The sequence below is a fragment of the Notechis scutatus genome, chromosome 4 (genome assembly GCF_049901735.1).
Source record: "Notechis scutatus isolate UNSWTSFEM ecotype Mainland chromosome 4, rNotScu1.2, whole genome shotgun sequence".
NCBI lineage: Eukaryota > Metazoa > Chordata > Lepidosauria > Squamata > Elapidae > Notechis > Notechis scutatus.
The window spans coordinates 127,162,658-127,189,545 of NC_142012.1; the positions used below are offsets into that span (position 1 = coordinate 127,162,658).

At 35.7% G+C, this 26,888-nt stretch overlaps 2 protein-coding genes across 5 annotated transcripts in view; one reads left to right on the forward strand and one right to left on the reverse strand.

Annotated features, from left to right (window-relative positions):
- Window positions 1-8,083: 8,083 nt before the first annotated feature.
- Window positions 8,084-20,516, forward strand: AGXT (alanine--glyoxylate aminotransferase). Its single transcript, XM_026687063.2, has 11 exons — window positions 8,084-8,315; window positions 9,604-9,796; window positions 12,055-12,119; window positions 12,300-12,400; window positions 14,196-14,266; window positions 15,474-15,558; window positions 17,156-17,251; window positions 18,078-18,147; window positions 19,257-19,352; window positions 19,904-20,032; window positions 20,165-20,516. Exons 1-11 carry the CDS (start codon window positions 8,151-8,153, stop codon window positions 20,270-20,272), a joined length of 1,179 nt encoding a protein of 392 aa, XP_026542848.2. The 5' UTR covers window positions 8,084-8,150; the 3' UTR covers window positions 20,273-20,516.
- A 3,742-nt stretch (window positions 20,517-24,258) lies between these two features.
- ARMC8 (armadillo repeat containing 8) overlaps window positions 24,259-26,888 on the reverse strand; it is a 62,180-nt gene continuing 59,550 nt past the window's right edge. For all 4 annotated transcript variants that reach the window (XM_087964867.1, XM_087964866.1, XM_087964868.1 and 1 more), the window contains one exon: window positions 24,259-26,279. In XM_087964867.1, coding sequence (XP_087820993.1) covers window positions 26,246-26,279 — 34 coding nt within the window. In that variant the 3' untranslated portion in view covers window positions 24,259-26,245. The remainder of the gene's footprint in view (window positions 26,280-26,888) is intronic.

Genomic DNA, 26,888 nt, shown 5'->3' on the forward strand with positions numbered 1-26,888 from the left:
TCCTCACATGAATTTGTCTCAATAGCAGTTTGCTAATCAGACTTTTTGATTAAATTTCTAGTTTCTGCACAATCAGTTCTTTTTGTTCAACAATACCATAAAAGCTAAAGAAAATCAGGACACATGTGTGATAAACATTATGAAACCAAGAAACCAGAAAGACAATTTGGTGAAAAGAAGAGATACATGTTTCATTGCATTTCAAGTCCTTAACCACCAAAAGAAACCATTAATCGCAGCTCAGTTCAGGGGCATATTTGATGACTTGTGTACATTCTCATGGATCCTGTTAGACAGGATTCCTGTTTGGTAAGAGAGGAAATACTCATTACAGTCTGTAACTGCAAAATCAGTAAGTTATTTGAAGAAGCATTAGCAATTTCTGTTCTGTATTTGCTGCCATCTATTGGTGATCTGGAGTTCTGCAGGCAAGATCTGGTAAGCCCTTTTAAAATGGTCACTAGCAGGTGTTTACAATGGTTACAGTGTCTGGGGGTCATGTGATCGCCATTTGCAACCTTCCCAGCCAGCTTCTGACAAGCAAAGTCAATGGAGAGTTGCTTAATGAACACACAATTAACAACTGCAATGATTCGCTTAATAATCATGGCAAAAAAGGTTGTAAAATTGGGTACAACTCACTTAACAATTGTCTTGCTTAACAACAGAAATGATGCTTTCAATTGTGGTTGTAAGCCAAGGACTAACAGTATGCGCACACATTCATATACATCGCCTCTCCCATTTTTTCTCCACTATAGCTAATATTGTGCATGTACTTAAGGTGCTTTCTCCCCCAAGAGCCTTTTATAAGGCAAGCACAGAAGAAATTTATGGAAATTTATTAATTTCAGAAAAGGAAAATCTTTCCAGCATGAGCTTGTGCTCATTGTGCATAGGACAGTACCAGCATGTTTATTGCTTTCTTATTATTAGAAGAGCTCTCTGGAGTTTCCATAGCCAAAGCTCATCTTTTTAAAATTTGTCTTCTGGCCAAAAGCAATCTTTGGGTAATACAAACATGTTTGTGCCATAAAATTCCTAAAGTGATCCTGTAGTGCCAACTACTGGATATATTCAGTTGCTGTACAATAAGAGTATTATGTCTTCATATAATGGAAGGTGCATTATTACTTTCAAATTCCACATCAAAAGAAAAAAAGAAAAAGTCTCTTTTTTAGGACTCCAAGTAAATGGCTATCAAGAAAACTACATTATACGATTAACACATGCAATACAAACACACACAAACACACACACATACACACACATATAAAAAAACAAGTAGCACTGACAGCTACTGTGCTATAATCATTATTTAATGCATGTAATAAATGTATGCTTATTTCCTATCGATTCAAGGGCACTGTACTAGAAAAAGAAACTAAAATGGAAACTCTTCCATACAGATCAACATTTAGCTATGCCTGAAGATATGCAGGGAAAAATGTTTAATTTGAAACTGTGAGTAAAATTGATGGGGCAGGGAAAAAACCTGCATATTCACAATCACTCAGTAGTTCTTCATTTTACCTGTATGTAAGCCAAATACTTTTCTAGCCTTTTTTAAATACCATATCATGAGCAGGTTGAGGATTCTACTAGTTTATTGTTCTTACTATAAAGAAATTTCTCCTTAGCTCCAGGTTGCTTCTTAGTTTCCATCCATTGCTTCTTGTCTTCTTGCCTTTGGTGCTTTGGAGAATAGGTTGACCCTCCCTCTTCTTGGTGGCAGCAGCTTAGATTTTGGAACATTGCTATCATGTTGCCCTAATCCTCCTTTTATTTCCAATTGATCTTCTGTATCTAAATCCTTTGTTTTAAAGTTAATTTAGCTTGACCTGATTAAACAACTTCACAAAAAAGCCATAGTAAATTTATAAGCAAATTTATAAGCATATGAGATAAGTCCTAAACCCAATTTAAAAGATCAAAGAGCCTTTAATCCATCTGCAGTTAAGACTCTGAAACTTTACTAGAGTGTTCAAAGACTGCTTTCTTCACTGGACTGCCTGAGGATCAAGATGATAATCCTTGCATGGAGGAAAGAAAAAGGACTCAATGGACAGGAGAACCATGGATCTGTGGACACACCTGGATCTAAGGACTAAGAACTGGCAATCCAAAGTTCCAAGATTAAAAAGAACTATATTTAAACATTTTTCAGCTGCTTCCCAAGATATTTGTCAAGTTTCTGTTAATCAGAAATGTTCAGGAAGGGGACAAAAAAAGGCAAGAGGATGGCCATAATCAGGAAATTAAAGTTTTGTCATTTTTAAAAAGATGGATATATGTAAAAAAGAGATGGGGCTTTGATTGTAACACTTGTGTTACACTCGCCATGTCACATTGCTGTGACGTGACATTCTGCGACGTTTTTCCCATTGACAGCGCTGAGTTGGGTGTGGCCTAAATGTGACGCATCTGGCCCATGGGCTGCCAGTTTCACACCCCTGGATTATATGGTTGCAGCAGCCATGTTGACTTTTTTTTAATTTCATCCCATTAACTTAAAGAGGTAGCAGGAAAAAAACCCTAGAATTCAAACCTTAGACCCCTGACTTCTTTGAGCTGCAATGGGAACTGTCATGTTTAAAATTTCATCCTCGTGGCAAGGAAGGTTGTAGTCTACTTATGTGGAATATGAAAGTTTTCTCCCAGATCAAGGTAAATGCAGTAGAAGGAGTTTGGAGTCTAGATTCTTATGAATAACTGCCTAGCCCTGGTGTGAAATTACCACATCTATTCAAAGCTGGCTAAAAATTGCTAATTTAAAGAGTGAAAATGAAGATTTAAATCAGTTACTGAAATGCTCCAGCTGATTCAAATATGGATTAGTACAAGGTGCCCAAATCTCATTTCCGAGTTAAAAAAATTGAATTTCAGTTTGTCCTATGCCTGGACAGTAATAAGTTGATCTTTCTGAGTTGTAGGGCTGATAATTTTGGGACTTGCCCACTCATAACTGGATTAGCTTTCAGGGTAGGCAGATGCCTAAGAACATAGCAAGAGAACATAAGTAAAAAGACATTTTAGTAATTTTTCTGCCTCATTCATTTTATTAGCATGCTTTCTATATTATCTTTGTATTTCTGGGAACTCTGAGCACTTGTATTTCAACTTACCAGTCTTGCAGGGTACTCCTACCAATGTTGGTGGCTGATATGCCTCAATTTAAGTGCTTCTTGGTGGCCACTGGTGTGGAAGATTTTTCTCTCCTGAGTCTGCATGATTTACATGCAGCAGTGAATGAATTACAAAGTACAAACTGTATGCTTCTGGTAAAAATTTGGGCTCCTGAAGGGTTCCCTGAAATGTTCTTCTGGTTTCAGAAGAAGGATACAGTCAATGTTTTTATTGTACAGACACATCAGATTTTACATGTAGTCCAGATATTATCTCCCATATGCATTTTTTTTCATTTCTGTTTCTTTCTTTTTTCTTTTTTTCTTATGGTAAATATAAAATAGGTGTGTATGTGTGTGAGAGAGAGGGGGATGAGAGATAGAGAATGTGTGTGAGTGTTGACTCCTAGCAACTGCTTAAACAGGTCCCTGTAGTTGATTTAGTAAAATTTCAGAAGGTTTGCCATTGTCCCCTTCCTAAGTATGAGGGAGATTGATTGGCCCAAGATCACCCAGCTGCCTTTGTGCAAGAAAAGGCAAGAAAATATAGAAGACTTAGATAGAAGAAAGATATAATCAAGGTCATGCAAAATGTTAATACCACTCTATAATGCCTGGGTAAGATCACACTTAGAATACTGTTTCCAGTTTTGGTGTCGCAATGTAAAAAATATGTTGAAACGCTTTAAAAGGTACAGAGAAGAGCAACAAAAATGATTAAGGGACTGGAGGCTAAAACATATAAAGAATAGTACTAACAATAGCACTTAGACTTATATACTGCTTCACAGTGCTTTACAGCTCTAAATGGTTTACAGACTCAACATATTGCCCCCAACAATCTGGGTCCTCATTTTATTGATCTTGGGAGAATGGAAGGCTGTGTCAACCTTGAGCCAGTGAGGATTGAACTCCTGACAACCAGCAGAATTAGCTGACAATACTGCATTCTAACCATTGTGCCACCATGGCTCCTGGAATTGGGTGTGTCTAGTTTAATGAAAAGAAGGACTAGATGTGACATGATAGCAGTGTTCCAATATCTCAGGGGCTTCTGCAGAGAAGAAGGAGTCAAACTATTCTCCGAAGCACTTAAATGCAGGTCAAGAAGCAATGGATGGAAACCAATCAAGGAGAGAAGCAACCTAGAACTAAGAAGAAATTTTCTGACAGTTAAAACAATTAATCAGTGGAACAATATGCCACCAGAAGTTGTGGGTGCTCTAACACTGGATGTTTTTTAAGAAGAGTTTTGACAACCATTTGTCTAAAATGGCATAAGGTTTCCTGCCTGGGCAGGGGGTTGGAGTAGAAGGTCTCCAATGTCCCTTCCAACTCTGTTATTCTGTTAAGACGACAACATGAATAAATCAGCCAAAAGGAAAGCAATTTTATAAAGCCATAATAAGAAGAATGTTAGCTGAATCTTATTTCAAACTAGCTGCTTTTGAAAAGGGGAAGGCATTGTTACATTGCTTTCTTCTGTAAAACCTTTTAAAAACTAGATTTTAGACATTCTTTTTATTTGGGACTCTTTACCTAGTTTCATGCAGAACAAGAGCCAGATCAATGGATGCCTGTACAAGAGGGCATGTACAGTATAGTACGTAAGTACAATTCCATTTGTCTTTATTCCATTAAATAGATTTGCAAGAAGTCACATGTCCATTTCTTATAGCCACCCCCATTTATCACATGACTGTGATCATCTCTCTCTGTTTTCTTCCAAACTTAAATGTTTGCTTAGCTTAGAACTTACTTTGCAGTAACAAGAGTAAGAATGGAAACAGTCAAAGGGCAGTTAATCACAGAGGAGACTGTAAGGAGGCAGCTGGTCTAAGTAGTGAATTGTTTAGAAATCACAGTATTTTTAGAACAGTTTTTTACTGACAAAAAACAAAGGAAGATTTGAACTGCACTAGAAATCGTTACAACTTCCTTGGGATATGTATAGAGTTGGGAATGTCCCCAGAGAAGATTAAGGACATTCTAATGTATTCAGATATTTATATTTTTCTTGAAAGCAATATGAGTTCTTCCTCATGCCTACAATCTGTCACTCAGTTGTGGAATGTAATGGACAAAGTAATCAGTAAATGCTGTAAGGGAACAGCAGTGCTGCTGACAAGTAGAAATAGCCTATTAAAATTTAGGCAACATGGCATTGTGCCAGCATGGAAATAGAAACAATAAACAGCCACGGAAAACTTCTTACAATTAAACTCATTGGTAACAGTAGAATATAGCTGGCAGAACATGGCTTTCTTTGGCAGTTCGTGTAAATAATGCTCTAAGACAATAGGGTCTGTCAATATCTTTTAGCACTAAACTCATACATCAAAAATATGATTTTAAAACTGGAACAGCTAAATAAAATTTTATTCTGTCTCTGCTGTGGATTGGAAATGAAACAAAGGCAAGAACATGGAGAAACGTGATTTTAAAATGGCATATGGGACATCATAAATAAAGGGTTGTGAGCCTCTGAATTGATTCTAATGATGGTCCCTGGTCCTTCTATGCCCTTTTGACAAGCATGTCTAAAGTAGATAGGGGAGGGGCACTTGTTGGAGAATCAACTACAGGAGTAGGAACTCTTTGTGCCTTTATCCTGTTGCTATCAAAAGGAAAGGAACTCCCTCTTTGCTCCTCTCCTTCTCTCCTCTCAATTTCTCTCCTCTCAATTTCTCCTTATTAGAAAATTGATGCTCTCTTCATTCTGCTTCTGGAACTAGAATCCTCTCTGTCATTTCACACTGCAACCACCCCAAATCTGTCCATAGTTGTTTAGACTGCTTTTCAACTTGTGTTTTGCATTTTTCTGGTTGTCATTGGATAGTCAGATTCCCTTTGAATACACCAACAGATACTTGTGTTGGTGTACACAGATAATTTTGTTTAAGGACTAAACTCATCAATCTAGCCATCAATCTAGCCATCTAGTCACAACTCACTTCCAGCCCAACAAATTCTTACTTTAGAATTTTCCATTATGCTAAGTCTCTGGTTTACCTTATCTTGTCTAGCTTCTATATATGAATTAGAAATATGTAGCCCAGAAATTTGACTTTTCCATTTTTTATTATCTGTATTCTTCCCCTTCTCTCTTTTTTTATTTCACTTTTAGCTGACTCTATACTTGAGATTTCAATATGTAGAAAAGTGTCTGTGACTCTTACATGTCAAGCTAGTTTATTTGAATGGAAATTCTACACCTACAGCAGAAGGAGACCTGATTCTGTCTGAGAGGAAGATGCCCGCAAAAGTTGGTTTACCATACTAGGAAACAAGATTGGGAACAAGAATAATCTGTCAAAATGAACAAATCTAGATGTAACAGCAAAACAAGCCAATCAATTGCTTTGGAAAACATGTAATGAATGAAAAATACAAAAACTCAAATGAGTACACACAATTTGTAATCACAAATCAAAGAAGCAGAAGTCCCTCGGTCTCTTTTCCTTTCCTCAACCATTGAATAAATGAAATGCAATCAACAACTCCAACTGCTATGACAAAAAAATGAGACAATGGCATAGAAGAAGACAAATTCCTGAATCAGTATCTACTCTGGACAAAACTTACCCTTCTTGCTTTCTGGTACTGTAAACATGATAATAAAGAATATGAAAAATAGAAGGACCCAAATAATTTCCTGACTTGTAATATTTCATTCTGAAGTACTATGTGTCTGAATTTAATTACCCGAGATAGTATAATTCATATTGTATACAAACAAGATTTTATTTATATGGCTACCCACTTGCCAACCGTCTGGAGAACTAGTAAGTTAAACACATCAGAAAATGCATTGGCCCTAACAAAGCTACAGATAAGCATATACAGTACTAGAAGTTCACTTGTTCACCTCTTGACTTATCCCATGTGAATGGTCCGCAGCGACTTGTTCCAGGGCTAGTTAGCTGCAGCATGTCGATCAGATCAAGTTGGCAATGGCAAGATGAACGTGTTGAGTTGGCCGCAGTGAGTTGTCCCATTTCAATTACATCTATCCACACAGCGTCCTTGTGTGGAATATGACAACATAGAATTAAAAAGTTGAAAGTCACCATCAGGAATAACCCCCAGCTCAATGTAACAATTTAGGAACGTGTTGCCAGAAACTAGTGTTTACTTCCAGTTTCCAGCATGAACGCACATAGCAAACAAGACGTTTATTTATTTATTACAAAAAGGTCATAAAATTGGGTCCAGTCACATCGTAACTAATTTATAACAGTCATGACTTAAGACTGTAATTGCCAAGCTCAACTATGGTTGCTATATTACAACATTTTCTGTTTCATCTCAAGCAGAAAAATGTCTTAGGCTAGTCCTTCTGAGGTCAGGAAAAGCAAACAAGCAAAGTTATTTGTTAATTTTTTATTAAACCTGAACTTTCTGCTTCTGGCAAACTATTAACAGAAGATCCCTTAAGGGAGTCCAAAGGGGGGGAAATTATTAAAAATTCCATTGGCTTTATTTTGGGTTCAGGGATTTAAACCATAGTCAGAAACAGCAGAATGATCCATTAGTTATACCTTTAATTGACTGTAAAGGAAGCAATGTCTAAGTAGGGTAGACAAATAAGTGCTTTGCTATGTTACCCAAAGAACCACAAAAAATATCAAAAGCAGAAATATGTTTGCATGATATTTAACTTTCCAGCTCTTAACAGGTGCAGAATTCTCAAGCCAGAGAAGCCTAAACAGAGCTGTCTGGAGAAAACAGAAGGGAAAGTAGGTTGTCAGTGTGTTGCTGTTTCTGAACTGAACTTATTGTATCTGAATCTGAAGAGCACTGACAGAACAAAAGAGACTCAATACTCATTGAAGTACTGGAATTTTTTTCAGAAGACTAGAGAAAAGGGAGTGCTGCAACATTTATCTAAGATTTGTTTATTTTGTTTGACTCTAACAACCCTTCTATTTAAGGTCAGCTATGGGCAGTTTGTTCCTAGTGCAGCAGGCAATAGGTTGGTGTCGTGTTCGGCTGCCCGTGGTTGTAACTCAGAGATTCTGTACCATGTCTTCTCAAAGACATTGGGTGTCTCCTCCTGCATCTCTACTACAGCCACTATCTGTCCCAGACAGATTATTACTAGGGCCTGGGCCTTCCAATTCTCCTCCACGGGTCTTGTCTGCAGGTAGCCGACAGCTCATAGGACATCTACACAAAGAGTTGATTCAGGTAAGGACTATACTTCCAACTTCTAAAATCAGCAGGATTCCTCCATCAATTTCCACTCACTGCTTTGTAACCTTGAGATACCACACAGAGAGATGTTTATCCACTTTTTATTCTAATAAAGCTCATATGCTCTTAATTACATTTTATTCATTGTATTAAGCCAAAAACCAGTTAAGGGCAAATGAAATAGCTGGAGTTCTTAAAATGTATATTTTTACAATTTTTCAGAACTTTATTAAGAACACCCCCATATGATTTTGTTTAATTTGGATATTCTGAGTAACAGTTTACAAATCTTCAGGAAAAATAGCTCTTTAAATCGATTCAAAAATCATTGCTGAGACCTTGTAATCTTCATTCTTCCATATGTCAGTGAAAAAAACCCTTTCAGTTCTCTTGCCTGAAAAGGATTGTACAGTTTAAGTTAAAAACCTATAATCTTTCAGATAATCTGGATATGAGCTTTTTATAGATCACATGTTGTTGATGATATATTTCATATTGATGTCTTCTGAAAAACCATGTAATCCTAAATCATCAGGCATCTTCTTCCATACCATAATTTGATTGAATTAACATTTGTTATTACCCCTCATAATAAAACAGAATTACAGCTTATTATAAAAAGAGAACAACCTATTTGATGAAAAGAAATATAGAGTGAAGAATAAGACTTAACATCTGCATCATTATACGATATCTCAGCTTTTGTAGTCTCTTTTTCTCCAGTCTCATCCTGGAACCTAGTTGCTGGATGGCCCAAGTCTAGAGAAATTGATCAGCACAATTTCAGAATTCTTTCAACCTGATCAATGATCACAAAAATTACAAAAACTTATATCAGTAAAACAAGGTTTGCATCATTGGTCATATCACTTTCATTGCTGCTACACAGGAGCACAAGCCCTAACCTTAAGGGAATATTTTAGGTTTAAAGCAGCTGAAAAAGGGAAAATATAACCATTACCAAAATTCCTAGGAAACAGAGAGCTGTGTTTTAAGATGGGAAGCTATATAAATCTTAGAGAGAAAATAAGCTGTATTAGTTCAATTTCCCCCAGATTCACATGGCATTAGAATGGAGAAAGTTGTGGTAGGATTATTAATTTCAGAGACCTTTGGGCCACAGTTCAGTTCCTTCTACCTTTTTTCTTAAAGCAATGTATGTTTAAAACAAATACATTTTAGTTGATAGAACAATATCAGTTTCTCCACCTATGCATGTTAGATGTAAATATATTAAACTATCGCTGAGTGGGGAAAGCTTATTACTTCTTTTTTGTCTCAGATAATGGATGATATTAAGGGGGGAATCCAGTATATATTCCAGACACAGAACCCTCTCACACTGGCTATCAGTGGCACAGGCCACTGTGCAATGGAAGCCGCCTTCCTGAATTTGGTGGAACAGGGAGACAAAGTCTTAGCAGCTGTGAATGGAATTTGGGGAGAACGAGCAACTGACATCGCAAGCAGACTTGGTATGCACTTGTTATATATTTAATAGTGAGCTTCTTTACTGCTAGATGCAAACTGACATTTCTTTCCCTTTTTCTATTGAACCATGACATTTACTGAGATGCCAATTGGCTGCATTTCAGAGAATAGCCATTACAACAATTTCGGCTGCAAACTTAAATCCCCATTTACTTTGAGCATACTTCTAATCACTTTGAGCACACTTCTAATCACTGCCATCCTATGAAAAATCCTTCTGTGTCTCTGATGCGTACCATAATGTCAATTTATGTTTTTGCGATCTCACTACATCCAACAAGTTGTTGCTGCATTTGTCCTATATAAATCACAATGATAAGAGCATAAAAGGTATGCATGAAGCTGAGCATTTCTTCATTAAAAGGCATGATTGATTATGTTATAATTGATTATTTTATTAATTTGTTAAAATAATTATTTCTTTTGTTTTTTATTTTTTGATTATTTTAAGAATGGACTAGGTAATAATGACATTCAGTAAACCATGGTTAAAACAAATAATGGCTTACTATGTATGTATGGACCCAAACAATGTCAGAATAATTCATAAGAGATTTATTGTGGCACAAAAGTCCATATAGTATAGTTGGGGAAAGCTGGGATTAAAGATTATAGGGCAGCACACATGAAGCACAAGCAGCAATACTGTAAATCATATGTATATAAAACAAAAACAAACCTCACAGAATAACCCAAGTGTAATGAAATATCATTTACATTACACTTGGATAAGCCATAACACTTTTGAGAAGTACAAAGAATAAGAATTATAATAACTTCACAAAATCAGTAATAGGTATATTATTACATGATTTTCTTATAATGTATTAACCTAACTAGACCCTAGTTCCTCTTTTGAAATAATCTGGGTTTGGCAGGGTAAGGGTCAAACTGTCCAAGAGGCCATTCTTGCAGTTACCAGTTCATGAACAATTTAAATGAGCTATTTAAAATGTCCAGAACACAAACAAACTAGTATGTTGATGCAAAAGTTAGGCTTGAATTGTATGTTCCTTGCAGACGTCCAGACCCATAGAAAAAGCCCATGCCAGAGATTCAAGAAAAACTTCCATTGCCTTGAATTGGATTTCTTCTGATGCAGATCCACAAATGTAATAACCTGAATTAGGATCACAGCAGAGGGCAAACAGTTAAATACCTCCCCTATTCCATGCCAGGATCTTGATCAGTGATACCATTTGTTAAAATCCATTAATGTAATTATTTTATTACATTCATACATAAAATAAGTAATAAAATTTAAGTTATCACAATATATCTGAGAAAGTGAGAAAACCATAGATCTATTAAATTTCAATGATACAGTGGCTGCACATGTACTTTGCTTCCAGAAAGCATCATTGTAAAATTCCAATTGAGACAGATTCCCGTCTGAAATCTTGGAGAACTGCTGATCAGTGCACTTAACTCTGAAACACATGAAATAATAGTCAATTTTTGAAAAACTGCATTAGTGATTCAATCCTCTAATTGTATGGCTCAGCCTTTTTGAGTAAGAACTTGGATTGGATTAGAATTCCTGATGCCTTTTCTTAATTCAGAAAAAAGTCTTTTTGCTTTTTTAATAATCAGTGAGACATTTTAATAATTAAATGCCTTTTCCCCTAACGCCACATTTAATGATAGCTTATATTGGAAGGTCCCATGGAATCTAGCTGGACTTTGACAGACCACTGCTATGTATTCAAGTTAATATATGACTCATAGCAAACAGTAACTCTAAAATAGTTGGTTGTGCTTTCCTACTGAAATGTGAAGTGACTACAGTTCTCTTGTTACTCACAAATGCTAATCCAATCCAAATTCTTAATCTTAAAGGCTGAATCACACAATTAGTAGATTGAACCAGTCATACAATCTACCAGTCCAAATCATTGTAGCACAAGTTTCCAAGGTTTGCCAATAAATATTTTGTATTCATTTGTCACATTAGCATGCCTATCTGAAGCTTGCTGTTTAAGAAAAAGATTTTTACTCAGGAAAATCCAACCTCATTAACTTGGAATTTCTCAAGGGATGCTAAATAGACAATTTCTTTTCTTTCAGATCATAATAAATTGGATTCCAATAAAATGAAGGAATTTGTTATGTGATATGAAACACATGCTTTGTTTACTTTTTTTTTCTAAGTGTTAATATTTTTCTAAAGTTTTAAGAGCTGCTTCTTCCTTTGCTTTTAATTCCACACTATTATTATGCTGATATCATTTACTCCCTATAGGAGCTGAAGTACATCAATTGGTAAAGGCTCCTGGAGAATATTTTACTTTAGAAGAAATAGAAAGGGTGAGTTGTGGGCAAGTACCAAAAGTATATTATTTACTGAAATGATTTCATACTTTCTTCCATTTGGATGTACCAGGGACAATCTATAGAAATTCATCTTCCTATTTACCAGAAACATGCTATTGACTTGTTTTTTCTTTGCATGATTTTCGCCCCTTTTTCTCTTGATGTGCCACTTAGGGCTTGATGCAGCATTCGCCCTTTTTATTTTTCATCACACATGGAGAATCATCCACTGGAGTAGTTCAGCCACTGGATGGCCTGGGAGACCTCTGTCACAGGTCAGTGAAAGAAGGAAAGTCAACCCCATTAGTTTTAGAACTAAAGTAATAGGGCTGCTACCTATAGCTGAAGATGATTCTGGGAGGTACTGAAAACATATTGCATATGATTGTAATTCAAAATGAAAGTATTTAAGCTAGATGGCTGGCTCTGACAATAAAACAGAAACAGAAATCATACTACACATTAGACTACAAGGGAATATAATAGTGATGCATATTGATTGACTTGTAGGCTACTTCAAGGTAGCTTACAGGTTAGAAAGTAAAATAACAAAATGAGCTAAATAAACAATAATGCACACAGCACACAGCATATATATTAATGTGCAGAAAAGATAATGCAACCATACGCCAAATGAGATCATGGTCAGATTTTTTTATGGCTAGCATTTGTGTTTTTTAAAATTCAGCTTCTAAAACTGTTGGTCATAAAACCTGTACCATGATAACTTATGTTGTTACTGAATTTCAGTGAAGTGGGCTAAAGGGGAAAGATGGCTTGTATGGGAACATCTGATATTTAAGATGTATTTACTGTATATATAGTGCATCCATATGATTAATTAAGAATAACTGCGTTATTATAGGGGCTTTGAGAAACTTAATAATAAAGTATCAGAAAGAGTGTTTTGGGGTCCTTGGTGCTCTCTGAGCTTGGTTGTTTTTCTTGAAGACATTTCATTACCAACTATTACTGAAAAACATATAGGAGGTAAAAAAAAATGACAAATGGACAAAATTTCACTTTTACAAGATTATCTCAAGTACATAGAAATAAGAACAGTTTTACTTTTAGCTACAAAAGCTATGGTACAACAAACAAGGAGGCTATGATGAGGAAAGATAGATTTGGAGAATGCTTCATTTGTCTCCTCCATTTATTTTTTGTTACAAAATGCAACTGTTTGCTCAGTTAGAAGCATACTTTTCAAAGTTGTTCAACTGGATGGAGGAAGAATATGGAAGTCTTATAACTTTTCTTCCATGAGTAATAAAATAATCCTGGGAAAATGACTTTCAGTCAACACGCCCCTCCCCCCGCCAGCCAACATTGCTCAAGAGACAAAATTTAACAGCTTTCTAATGTTTAACTATGAAGCATATCCAAAGGAAATCTGCTCAACATATATTTTAAATTCTACCAATTTTTATTTAAAAGTCAGTGATAGTTATTTATAGATCACCAATATGGCTCTTACAGCATCACTAACTGGCCTCTATCAATCCAAATGTTTAAAATTTATGTTTTTATTTTTTTTTCAATTAAAATGGCTGAAATTCTACCAGATCTATATTTACTTATGAGTTTTCAAACTTTCATTTTAAAAAACATTGAAAACAATTCATTTTTATCTGCAACATGATGTAAAATAATATAATATTGCTGTCAGCTTTGGAAGACGTATTGAGATTCAATGCTGCCACAATTGAGCCTGAGAAAGTGGGAGGGAGGAATTCATTTGAGTATATTTAGTTAGACAAAATAAAATTCTTTTGCTGGTTCAAGGTCACTGAGTGTGGCACATAATGAAATGGGAATCTTCCTTTAGGACGGATGGTGATTGGATCGTGTGATGTGATGATAGCTAAGGGGGGATGGATTTGTAGTTTTGACTTTTGCAAGGAAGCCCGAAACTTTCAGATTCAAGATTCCACAGATGTGCCAGTTACTATCCAAATAAAGAAACCTTTGAGAGATGTCTGTCTCGGAATTATTGGTTGGAATGGAGGGTTGCTGGAACACTGACGCTTGCTTTCTAGAAAAATAACTGATCTTTCATCATCATTTTAGATATAATTGCTTGCTACTGGTAGATGCTGTGGCATCATTAGGTGGCAGTCCAATACTTATGGACCAGCAAGGTGAGCAAGATACAGCAATCTGTTTTTGTAGCATGAATATTTGTTCCTATTCTATAGCATTAATTTCTGGATTTTTAAAAAAATGTAAAACTGAATTTCATTTCTGAAGTTCTTAACCAGATTTATTTGATCAACCCTTTTTAGTGAAAGTTCATACTAGAAGACAAATGTAAATTTGCTCAGAATATATTTTGGGCATTAACTCTTTTAATTGCACAGTAACACTAGCGGAAAGGGTTTCAAAGGAAATATCACAAGAGACAATTCTATTTTAAATTATAGCCATGATATATGAAAATCCATGAAGATCCCCAAACTGTTTCCAAAGCTCTTCCATTTCCTAACCACTCCTCTGCTCCTAATTGGGGAGCCACTGCTTAACAAGGCAAATAACCCCACTTCATGAGGGAGATGCCCATTTCGTGAGGAAGTCCCACTATTACCATGTGATCCATAAGGCACTTTCCTGCAACAACTGTGATGTAGTTATTAAAGTATTGGACCAGAACTAGGAAGATCCAGAGACAAGTCTACCATTAGCTACTGAATAACTTCTGGGCAGTCAATCCCCCTCCAGCCAATTTGCTTCAAAGGGATCAAATTAAGAAAAATATCCCCCCATAAGTTCCTTGAACTCTTAGAGACGGGATATAAATCTAAAAAAATTGTTGCCCTTGGGCCAAAATATAGGTTCTCTTTGGGCATACCTTGCAGAGAGTGATAAATAAATCTAAAACTAATGTTCAGATAACCCCAAGAGGTTCGTTCACTAGAAATGGAGGAAACAGATGGTTAAAGATCATGCTAGCTGGATTGATGGAAATGGCTACTGAATATACTACACAGGATTATCAGGTTTGGGGAAAACATAATTACATGGACCAAGAGCCCCCCCCCCAAAGAGTCTGGTGGGTTATATTATGTTTTAAACTGCTCTTAGACCTTTGTGGGAAAGATGGTGACAGCTAAACCAGTTTGTGCAGTAATGGATGCCACATAATACTCTATATAAAATGAATACCACATTCCAACAAATCAATTTCGCATTGAATTCTAAAATTAGCTACTGTCCCACAAAATGCTGGTAAGAGGCAAAAGAAAGTAAAAAGCAAAAACCCAAGGGTTTTCATGGTAAATTTATTTCATGCATTAATAACAGTGATTCACATGAAGGAGCTCTTAACTAATTTTCTTATTAAATGCACAGGTATTGACATTCTGTATTCTGGCTCCCAGAAAGTTTTAAGTGCACCACCTGGTGCTTCTCCCATTTCTTTCAGCAACAGAGCCAGGTAAGGAGATTTGTCTATGAGATATATGATTTTCAAGTACTATATCTTTCTGGGACAAGACATACACTGAGTAAGAGAAACAAAAACATATTTATTTCTTGATATCCATTGAGCACAAAGATATCTTAGAAACACATTTGCCAGAACTGAACATATCTGGAAAGCGGCACTATGCAGAAAGCTAGAGAAAACTTTCTCAGAACTATATACAAAAATAAAAGATAATGAGCTTCCACAGTATTATTATGTCTAACCTATTCTACAAGCATAATGCTACAACAGAATATCTTATTGCAACCTGGTAATGTAGAACCTATTGTGAAAAAAGAGCTAGTTTGGTGTAGGGGGTTAAGGCAGCAGTTCCCAATCTTTGCAACATGGCAGCCCAGCTGGGGGGGGGAGGGGAACTGGGCCGTGTGAGCAGCAAGCCAGTGCACCCATACAGCCTTTGCTCGAGCAACGGGCCAGTGTACATGTCAATGCCCGCCAGCCCACTGCTCGCACAAGTTGAGCACACATGCATGCTAGCCAGCCACTTACATGGTCCAATTCCAAATAGGCCATGGCCTAGTACTGGGCTGCGATCCGGGGGGTTGGGGACCCCTGGTTTAGGGCATCAGGGTAGAAACCAGGAGATCATGAGTCTCTTAGCCCCAGGAAGGAGGGAATAGCAAATCCATTGGTCTTAGTATCTAAATCTCAGAGATCCCAAACATCATGCTTTTTTTGTAAACTTTAAGCAAGCATTTTACCAATTGTAATTAATGAAGCACCTCAGTACACATAGTAGGATGTATCTGAAAAGCTCAGGAGATATAGTAGAAACATTCTGTTATTTGACTGCATAGCTTCTGTTTCCAAGACTGTCACACATTTTAGCAGTTGCATACAATTTCTGACTTTAACCTGCAGGGTTGCTTCCACTGAGTAATAATACTATGCTTCAAACCATCCTAGGAAAGTGTATTGTCCAAACTCAGAATGCATACAAGTACACACATAACATATAGATATAGAACATAGTAAATTCATTCATTTTAACATATTATTAGCAGCAATACGAAGGACCTATCCAAGATTTTATTTGTAACCTACCTTTATTATTTTTACAAATAACTCAAGGGGACGAACAAATCCGACACCACTTTCTCCTTCTATTTTCCCCACAACTACAACCCTGGGAGGCGGGTTAGGCTGAGAAACAGTGACTGGCCCAAAGTCACCCAGCTGACTTTCATGAGTAAGGCAGAACTTGAACTCATAATCTCCTGGTTTCCAGCTTGGTGATTTAAAAACTAGACCAAACTGGCTCTCCTCCATGATATGAATGGTAAGAACTGGAATATACTACGGTAACCCTAACCCATGCGGAGTTCGCATTTTTTTTTCATTGTGCCCTAGTGGAACATCTTCCACTACCTAGCATTGAATTCCCAACCTTCCAAGTGGAAAGTGAGCATCTTCACTACTAGGCCACCATTCTGCTCAGCAGAGCATATACTACAAACCATTTAAAAATAAATACATGATATACAACAGCTCAACTTTATGAGGGTGGATTTCCTGAAGTACTAATCAAAAATGTTCATCTTGCCAGAAAGAAGATTCACACTCGGAAGACAAAGCCAATTTCCTTTTACCTGGATATGGAAGAGCTATCTGCATACTGGGGCTGTGATGGTAATCCAAGAAAGTGAGCATTTATACAGCTCTTCTACTTTGCTCTTTAGAAAGGCTTTCTTGTTTCCTGGAACCAGTCTGGGAACTCATCTGTTATGCTACCAAATAAGAAAATGTTAAACAATATCAGCATTTTGATTACAGGTAGTCCTTGACTTACACTAGTTTGTTTAGTGATCATCCAGTTACAACAGCATTGAAAAAAGTGACTTATGACCATTTTTTTCAGTTACTTTTGCTCATGATCATATGACTAAAATTCACAAGAAAATGGAGCAAAACTCATTCAAGAAATGTCTCGCTTAACAGAAATTTTAGGCTCAACTGTGATCGTAAATCAACGACTACCTGTATATCTGTGAGAATGCAGGAAATGACTTTGTAGAGCTAATCAATCAAATGTTTTGATCACTCAGACTTGCCTTTCTTCTCATTTTCAAAGCAGTCTCCCTTATCGTTTTGCCTTGAAAGTCATGCACTCAGCTTCAAATTTTTAATTCTTAAATTATGATTCTATGGAAGCTCTTTAGATGAATTTTGGTCAAGCAACCCAACCTATCTTAGAGGGCAACTGCTGTTGGAAAAGTGGAAGACTACTATGGGCATGATCTCAAGATTCTGGAGAGGCAGAATATAAATCTAATGAAAAAAATTACCAGCGAACAAGGAAACATCCGTTTAGCTTTGACTTTATATATTTGACTTAGATTGTTCTACTCTCATTCCTGGTCTTGCTTTAAAATAAAAACTAGCATTGTACCTTGTAAAGATTGTACCTGGAATCTGTTCATTTGTTTCTGTGTAAGCTAAATGTATTATATGCATTATTTTTTTTACAGATATCATCATACTGCACCTATTAGCACATTCTTCTGCTTGCGAGAAGCTTTGGCAATTTTTGCAGAAAAGGTCAGTTGCTGCAGGCGTTCTATAATATTGAAAATAGTGTTTTTTAAAAAGAAAATGTTACTATTTTGTACACATTGGTATTACACTACACATCTGTAACATACTTAGTCCCACTTAAGTGGGCAGGTCAAGCTGGTGGTCATTGAAGACACAGTAACCAAGCCACTTGGGAGTTCCAGTGTGGGATTCCCCAGAATTTGGTCATCTCCTTCATATTGTTTAACATCTATATGAAACTTCTGGGATAAGTTTTCAATTGGTTCAGGTTGAGGTATAATAAATATGTAGATGTTCACATCTCTGGACTCTGGAAATTTTGAACTGATACCCAGAAGCAATATATCTGGATGTGACACTGAGTTATATTATGCAATGCCTTGCCAAAATAGAATCTACCTCTTTTGTGAACATTTAAGGTCAGTTAAGGTTCAACAGGGCAGGGGTAGAAATGCTGCAAATGTTTGGAAGCTCTTATTTCTGCCAAGTTTTTACTAAGTACTGGCTAAATGGATGTTTTGAGTCTGTAAACAACAGCACATAAATATTATGTATTCAAATATACAAAAAGATGCTGTGCTTAACTTTGTACCAGAGACTGTATTACCTATTGGTCACTTATAGAATTTGACCGAGGTGCTTGAATTTTTTGCACACAAGTGCATTAGTAAGGCTACTGTTTTCTTGTCATAACATGCAGTTTTGAAAGAAAATGGGTATCTTTGAATTCTGCTAGTGCAGACTGCATTTAGAATTCTTCTTTCAATATTGGATGAAATAAAATCAAATTTTCATTGGAAGCATCAGTATTACAGTTAAAACTTAAACATTCTGGATATAGGCAAAAGAAGGCAAGTTTGTAATGCTGGGGAAAAATTTAAGGCAGTTAAATAAGAACCGATAGAAGACAAAATGGCTAAATGACAAAAACTATCCATGATCACTTATGTCACAAGAACTCAGAAACAATTGCTGGGAGACAAAATTATGCCCATCACATCCTTAGATTGGAAGTTTAATTGAACAACAAAGTGCATAATATAAATATATTTGCAAGTTTTTAAAACTTTTTTTTGTATATAGGAAAATAAATATTTTCATTTTTTATGCAGGGACTAGAGACTTCCTGGAAGATTCATAAAGAAAACAGCCTCTATCTCTGTGCAGGACTGCAGAAGTTAGGTCTCAAACTCTTTGTGAAAGAACCAGTAAGAATGAAATTAATCATGAATGTAGAATATGGATCAAACTAATTACTCATGTTTTATATAGGAAAGAGTGTTTAAATTTGGAAACTAAGCAAAGGAGAAAATAAATTGATTGCTGCAAAGACAACATTAAACATGGGAATCAGAATTAAATCCTAGCCTCAGATACTGTTTCTACCCATACTTCTTTACATAGCAGACTAGAAAAAAACATACATCTCTCCAGACTTTAAGCCAGAGGGAAAGATCATATTGGAGGTATGAAGACTTATTCCGCTTTCATAACTTGAAAATATTTTTTGTATGGTGGCAAAACCTGATCCAAAAGTGCATAAAGATATGCAATTTTCTGAACTTACCCATTCATTAATAGATAATTGGTTATTTTTGATAAGAGGCTTCTCAAAAAATGAGTGTAAGAGACACAAAGCCAGAACTAAAGAATAACTTTCTTTCCTATTGATACAATTTCTTTTAAATTTCGGAGATAAAAGTGTTATTCAAATACCCAAACCATCTGAATGGCTCTTTTGCTTTCTTTCTTTTCTAAGGATGCAAGACTTCCAACAGTCAACACTATCTTTGTGCCCGAGGGGTATGACTGGAAGGAAATAACTGAATATATTATGAAAAATCATGAGATTGAGGTCTCTGGAGGTCTGGGACCTTCAGCAGGCAAGGTAAATATAGGCTCATGGGGAGAAAAAAAGTGAAAACAGATGTGGCTACCTATGTAATATATTATTTTGTGTGTAATATACAGTATATTTGTCCAAACAATCACAAAACACTTAAATGTTTTTTATCATTAGGTTCTTCGCATTGGATTGATGGGCTACAACTCCACTAAACCCAATGTTGACAGAGTCCTCCATGCCATAGGAGAGGCCCTCCAGCACTGTCTCAAGAACAAACTCTGAGCTCTTTTCACTTTCTCATTTTTCAATCTGCTTTGTGCAGAAGCTTCTACAGTTCATTCGTCAAGAGAGCACAGATAATTAACCAAGGTGTTGGAGGCCCTCTGCACAAGTTTCTTAATTGCATAGTTCAAAAATACATATGTAGTTACAGCTTACATTTTACACAAGGATAAAATCTGTTTTCATTTCAATTAATTTTTACTCACTAATATAATCAAATTATATGCAAACTACTAAGTGGGAATTTGGCTTGCTGTCATTCCTTTTGCATTTCTTCACTGAATGTATAGTCTTGTGCAAAGTGACTAATGTTTACACCATAGACACTTTGCATAGCATACAGGTATTATCTAAACTAATTTTTATTTTTCCTAATATAGCTTCCTGTTTCTGATAGTGACTCTTCTAAACTCAAGTAAATTATTCAATTCTGGAACCTGTTGGGCACACAATGCTGAGATACACCTCTTTCAGCTGTAAGTTATAAGGATGCCACAATTGTGACCAAGTGAGTGACATCAATGAAGTTAACTTGAAAAGATAACTTGGAAATTGTCTGCCCAGCAAGAAAGAAACCAAATTAAATTTGAATCTCTTAGTAGTTAATTCCCCATATCACTTCCTACTTCTGGAAATCTTGCAATGATAGAATAATTTCTAAACAACTATATGGCATTTGTCATATTTTTTAAAAAAATATTTTAAAGAGCATCTGAATATTCAAAAGTAAAAGAACTTGTGGGTGAAAAAATTATGATAAACAGCATCCAGCGAACTACCATTAGATAACATTGCATGTAAGTTACAACAAAATGCTGCCAAATGAAGAATATCGTTTATCAAACATGGTTTTATTATTGTTCAGTACCAACTTATACATAAAAAAATCCCAAAAACTTTGAAAGAGGAGTTTCCCTTGAAAACTATGTTCTTACATGCTCTTACTGAAATTGAAATTTTATGATCAGCAATCAGAAAATTAACTACAATTAATTAAAACAAACTGTACACAGAAGCACGCTCAAAATACGGTAAGATTTCTTAGTGACAATATTACCAGATTAAGTCACCTTGACCTTTCTTATGGCAATAGCTGCTGATAAAAACATCGCACTTTGTTCATAATCTCAGGATTCTGGTCTGGGAACAGAAAATGTGCCATGTTCCCTCATGGAAAACAGGATAGTACAGACACATGTACAGTACAGCATGTAAGTTGCATAGAAGGGACAGTGAAGAAATATATACCTCATTCTGATCACAGGATCAATTTCTCTCAATGAATAAAATTTTATGAAATTTTAGATTCTATATTGCCGTCAAGCGAGTCAAAGAAAAGGCTCTGTAGTGTGCCGAGTAGGCTAGACTGAACAGGATGTTCACAAGTATAAAATATTTCCAAGAAGGAATTCACTCTTGTAGATTGTCTGTAGCGCTCAAGTCTGTCTGATAGTGATGCTGAAGATTCTTTGATGAATCCTGGCTTTTACTTTCTCTAGTTGTAGAGGTAGCAAAAATCAGATACAAAGGTTGCAGTATCACAGGTGAGCTAAGATACTTACCATCAGTGGTGGGATTCAAATTTTTTTACTACCGGTTCTGTGGGCGTGGCTTGGTGGGTGTGGCAGGGGAAGGATACTGTAAAATCTCCAGTCAGAGGTGGTATTTGCTGGTTCTCTGAACTACTCAAAATTTCCACTACTGGTTCTCCAGAACTGGTCAGAACCTGAATACCACCTCTGCTTACCATCTATCTTGATGCGCAGTCTTCAAGAAGAATTAATGGGGCTAATGGATCATGAAAAAATATACGCTTGTAGTCATATTGGGTTGTTGTTTTGGCAACAGTGTGGAAGCAGTTTGTCATATTTTTTTCTAGGATATTCTTTTCAAATTCCCATCTTAGAATTTTATGCATGGTCTCCAACAGTGCATAACATTTTTTTAAGACTGGCTAGTGTTGCTATCTGACAAATAACATCTCTATTGCAGTCAAGAAAATCATATTGACAAATGAAGTAATCAAGTATCAACCGCAATCTGAAATTTACCTTACTTTAAAGATGCACGAATTAAGGCTAAACAGTGGCAGTACTTTTTAGGGTGTTATTGCTAAGATAAACACATCAGTTCCCATGGTACATGCACTTTCATTTATTTACTGTTACAGCTCTTTAATTTTCTGACATGCACCAGAAAGTAATTGTACATGCCACAAACAGTAACAACTTGGTTGTACTATCTTGAATCTTTCAACAACAAAAAAAAGCTATGTGTAAAATGGTCTGGACATGTTCTATGTACCATCTTGGAGTGATTTGTGCTCACACTGAAATGTGCGTGTTTCAGTCAGAATGGAACAGGACTGTTTTTGTTCCTCTGAAGCACAACTGTTCAAAACAGTATTTGGAAGAGAAGAATGGGGGGAAAAACAAGAACATTAGCTGTGACTGAGGGAGGCAGGGAAGTTTTGGGAGGTAAAAGCTGGTGGGCTACGTCATGCTGGGAACACCTGAGGAGAGAGAAGGCAATTATTACATCCATCAATATTGTCCTACTTGCTCTGGATTTCCTGCTAATTTTAATTCATCTGAAATCTGGAACAAAAATGGCTAAGAAAATTCTGTAGAATGTATGTAGAACATGCGCTAAGAAAACAGTACATATTAAATAGCAAAAAACAATATAGAAGAAAATAGAAAATAGTTGCCTACTCTTGGAAAATATCAACTTTAACTTAATTCAGGTTAGATTCTGTTTTCTTTACAAAACAAAATATTTCAGTGGATGTTAACTTGATCATACATAAACATAGCCAAATATGGTATTCCTGAAATGTCTTCAATCCCACGGAAGAGGAAATAAAGATGGTCTGAAGCTTCTTTTCTTTTTGTTTCTTTATCCTCCTTGGGAAATTAAATGCTGGTTTCATTGTGCAAATCAATAGTTTTACATTCCTAAGATTGATGTCCCCTTTCCCACTGTATTCAAAAGGCTGAACATGTGTAATATTATTCCGCTTAATAATTATGAGCAATATATGGTGATTTTCAACTTATATTTATCGTCCCAGTAAGTCATTATGCTTCATTATATGACTGTTAAATTATTCAGAATTAGCCAGAAGCAAGTATACCAGTATTTGAACTGAAAAAAGGCACTGTTGCATTGGTTTAATATTCCTAGAGTTCAAATTACTCGTTCTAAACTAAAGTAATCAAGAAAAACTATGAGTAAAATACAAAGCAGAATAATCCAAGCACCGTTTAGCCTCAATTATAAGTGGCATTCTGATATTGGCTTTGGCCTCTTCCATTTCCAAGTCTTAGCTTTATAGCTTTTACATTTTAAATCCCTGCAATATGTCTTGTTTTCAATTACCAAGATTATAATATTTTGGGCTCATATCCAGCCTCTTCAAAATAAATCATTCAGCTATCTCCTTTTTAAAGTATTGAGTTATAGCTTATTAATGTAATATAATTTCACAAAGAGGACACAAACAACAGGGAGGGGATTATTAAAGCAAGAGTTGAGGATAGAAAAATAAAGTGTGGAAAACAGAACAGAAAGAGTACCAATGAACTTTACCACATTAAACAAAAGCTAGTGCAGAATAAGGGACTTTATGTATATTAAATTTTTAAATTAAACTTGAAAGTAAGAGGCAAATGCTCAGGAACTTAAACTCATTCAATACTGAACCATTCTCAACAAAAGAATTAAGAAAAACCATTTTTAAAAAGTTATTCTTGATTAATTTTGACAAGTCATGAGAGGGGGAGGCGCTTGATACAAGTCCATTTATCATATTCTTTAAAAAAGATTAGAATTAGAAAATGAACCTTATTTTTGTTAGAACAGTCAGCTTCCTAAAAAAGATGTAGCTATCTGTGCATAGATCCATGCCTACAATATAACTTTTGAATGAAGATTTAAATGTATAATATAAATAGGCCCAAGCAATTTTAAATAATATTATCAAATAAAAGGACACTTGTTTTTTATTTACAGTGTTTGTACATATTTATAGTAACATCAAAAATATTCACAATGCAAAGTGCAAAATGTCACTGTTATCACTTACCACCTTAATATTTCATCAATTCATCTTGCCCACCCCCATTATCCAGATTGTCTTAGCATATCTTCCTTCCATATACATAGCCACTGTAAAAGCAATTTTCAAATGTATAGCTGAAAATCTGCACATCTCAGCTATATTCAACACAGGTTTAGGCATATCTATATCCCAAAATAAATGGATATGCGTATGTGTAAATGGAGTCATTACAACAGAATTGGAACTGCCTGTGTAATAATAATAATTCAGAGTGCAAAAGCAGTGGTCAAAATAAAGAAGCAATCTCTATCCTTTCTCACAGGGAATGGATTCAGATAAAGTGATTTTTCTCAGTATTATTAAGCCTATAACCAATTGATGAATTAATTGTGGCTTTACTTCTAAAATATTAACTAGCAGGAGAACACATTATGCACACCTGCAGAAGTTCAAACACAGCAAGCTTGTAGGAATAACACTGAGAAATTATTTCACCTACTGCATTCCTTGAATTGCTGACTTGCCTTTCAGAGTAAAAAAAACATGAAAACCATATATAAAAACTCTAGCTTTATTTTTGCAGTCTCCCTCCAGCTTATTAACAGTTCCAGCCAGAGGCACAAGCTCTAAAAGTTGCTTTGATATAATGCAAAGTGTCTAGGCAGCAGAATATTTATTAACTATAAATAAATGTTTGGGATATCTGAAACTGATGAGTGAAATGAGACACTCAATTTCTGACTGGCGCTCTTGTCCCTTGACAGAGATACCTGTGGGCTTAAGGCCACAGAAAACTTACTTGGTAAACAGCAAGGTATGAGACAGAGAATACAAAATGATATAAAAAACGCATCTTAATATTGTTCTTCTCTGCTCCAGGAATAACTTATTCCTCTACCATATATATTTGGTAAATAATATTTAAGATCTGATTTAAAATCCAGATTTTTATGGGGATGCCTATCATATTTCCAAGAGCGTACCTCCAACCAGCAGTCAATTCTTTTATTTGTATCAATTCACTGTTATGATGTCATGTTATGAAAAAGTAACACAGAGTTTTATAATAAATGTAAGTTTCTGAAGCAGCATTGTATCTGCATGGGGAACTCTAACTTTGTTGCTGGAAATTCCAGTAGGTATAATTTCCACAATTCCAATTTTGGTATCATTTATGTTTACTGAAAAATATTCCATTTGAGGATCTTAGAATTCTGCTTTCTTAAATCCAAGGAGCCGTCACTAGTAACAAGTGGCAGTAAGAGGCAAACATAAATCACATTGCATGTGTTACCTGTCATGTAAGTATCTTTTTGTTTTAAAAGAGGAAGTACAGGTACATTAAGCTGAGGTTTAACAAATGCATATATTTTACTTAAAAACATTCATCTGATCAAAATAAACTTCATGGGACAAAACTGTTATTAAATAACATTTCAATTCAAATTGTATATAATTTTTAAAGTTTTCATACAGCAAACAATGGTTCACCCTTGAAAATCTGTAGAAAAAAATCACACACACACACACACACACAGAAAAGGGGGGAGAAAAAGAAAAAGCTCTGAGGTATCACACCCACCCAGACACAGCCTTACATTAGCTGTGGTATAAGCAGAATATTTTAGGCCCAAAGAAAAAAGACTACTGATTGTTCTAGTAGAGTTCAGGTAGTTCAGACAAAAATATCCCAGAATAGATATCTGAATAGAGGAACTACCTCAATAAAGTCCTCAAGTGCATTGGAGACCTGATCACTTAAACTGCTCCTGCCAAGCAGCTCCCTGCACCTGAGACAAATGCAGCCCAAGGTGCCTTGTGCAAAAGGTAAGGAAATTAGGTGCAGCTATTTCCCATTATTCCTTAGTATATAGCTCTGAAAATTATATGAAAGTTCGACTTCTCTTTCATCACGCAAGATACTGCTGGAGTGCTGTTTTCGCCCTGCAATGAAAAGCATTTTTTTAATTTTAGAGGATATACATAAATGGGGATTTTAGAAATACTGCCATGCAAGGAATAAACTACAGCATTGAAAACTGGGTGCATGAAGTTCAGTAACTGAACATCCCAAAAATAATCTGCTCTCAATTTTACTACACAGGTCTTTGTACTTAGAATCAACTATTCCTTTTCTATTTATAATTTCTCAAGCAGCTTTCACATGTGTGTATGCATTTTACAACTTTGAGAACTTCAAATTATTTTGGACTGAAGCTGACTGAAATGAGCAGCATGTGAAAACACAAGGATATTTCAGTCAAATATAATAAATGGGATGGGGAGATATTAAAAGGGATAACTCTACAAATGTAGACTTTTGCTTGCCTTTTAAATGAAATACTGCCATGCTCTTTACATGGGGCTGCCTATGAAGAACATCCAGAAGCCGCAACTCATTTAAAATGCACCTGTCTAATCAGTTACGAACACTCTTCAATGTATACACCTTACGAGACTCCACCATGAGCTGCTTTGGCTATCAATATGTTTCTGGGTGCAATTCAAAATGCTGGTGGCCACTACAAAGCTGTTCGTGCCATGGGACATTTA

Bases quoted from the DNA above. Each gene is read 5' to 3' on its own strand.
- AGXT (XM_026687063.2), top strand. From the start codon at position 8,151: ATGTCTTCTCAAAGACATTGGGTGTCTCCTCCTGCATCTCTACTACAG. The intron at 12,120-12,299 runs GTGAGTTGTGGG...TGTGCCACTTAG, and splicing joins CTTTAGAAGAAATAGAAAGG to GGCTTGATGCAGCATTCGCC. The intron at 20,033-20,164 runs GTAAATATAGGC...TTTTATCATTAG, and splicing joins TGGGACCTTCAGCAGGCAAG to GTTCTTCGCATTGGATTGAT.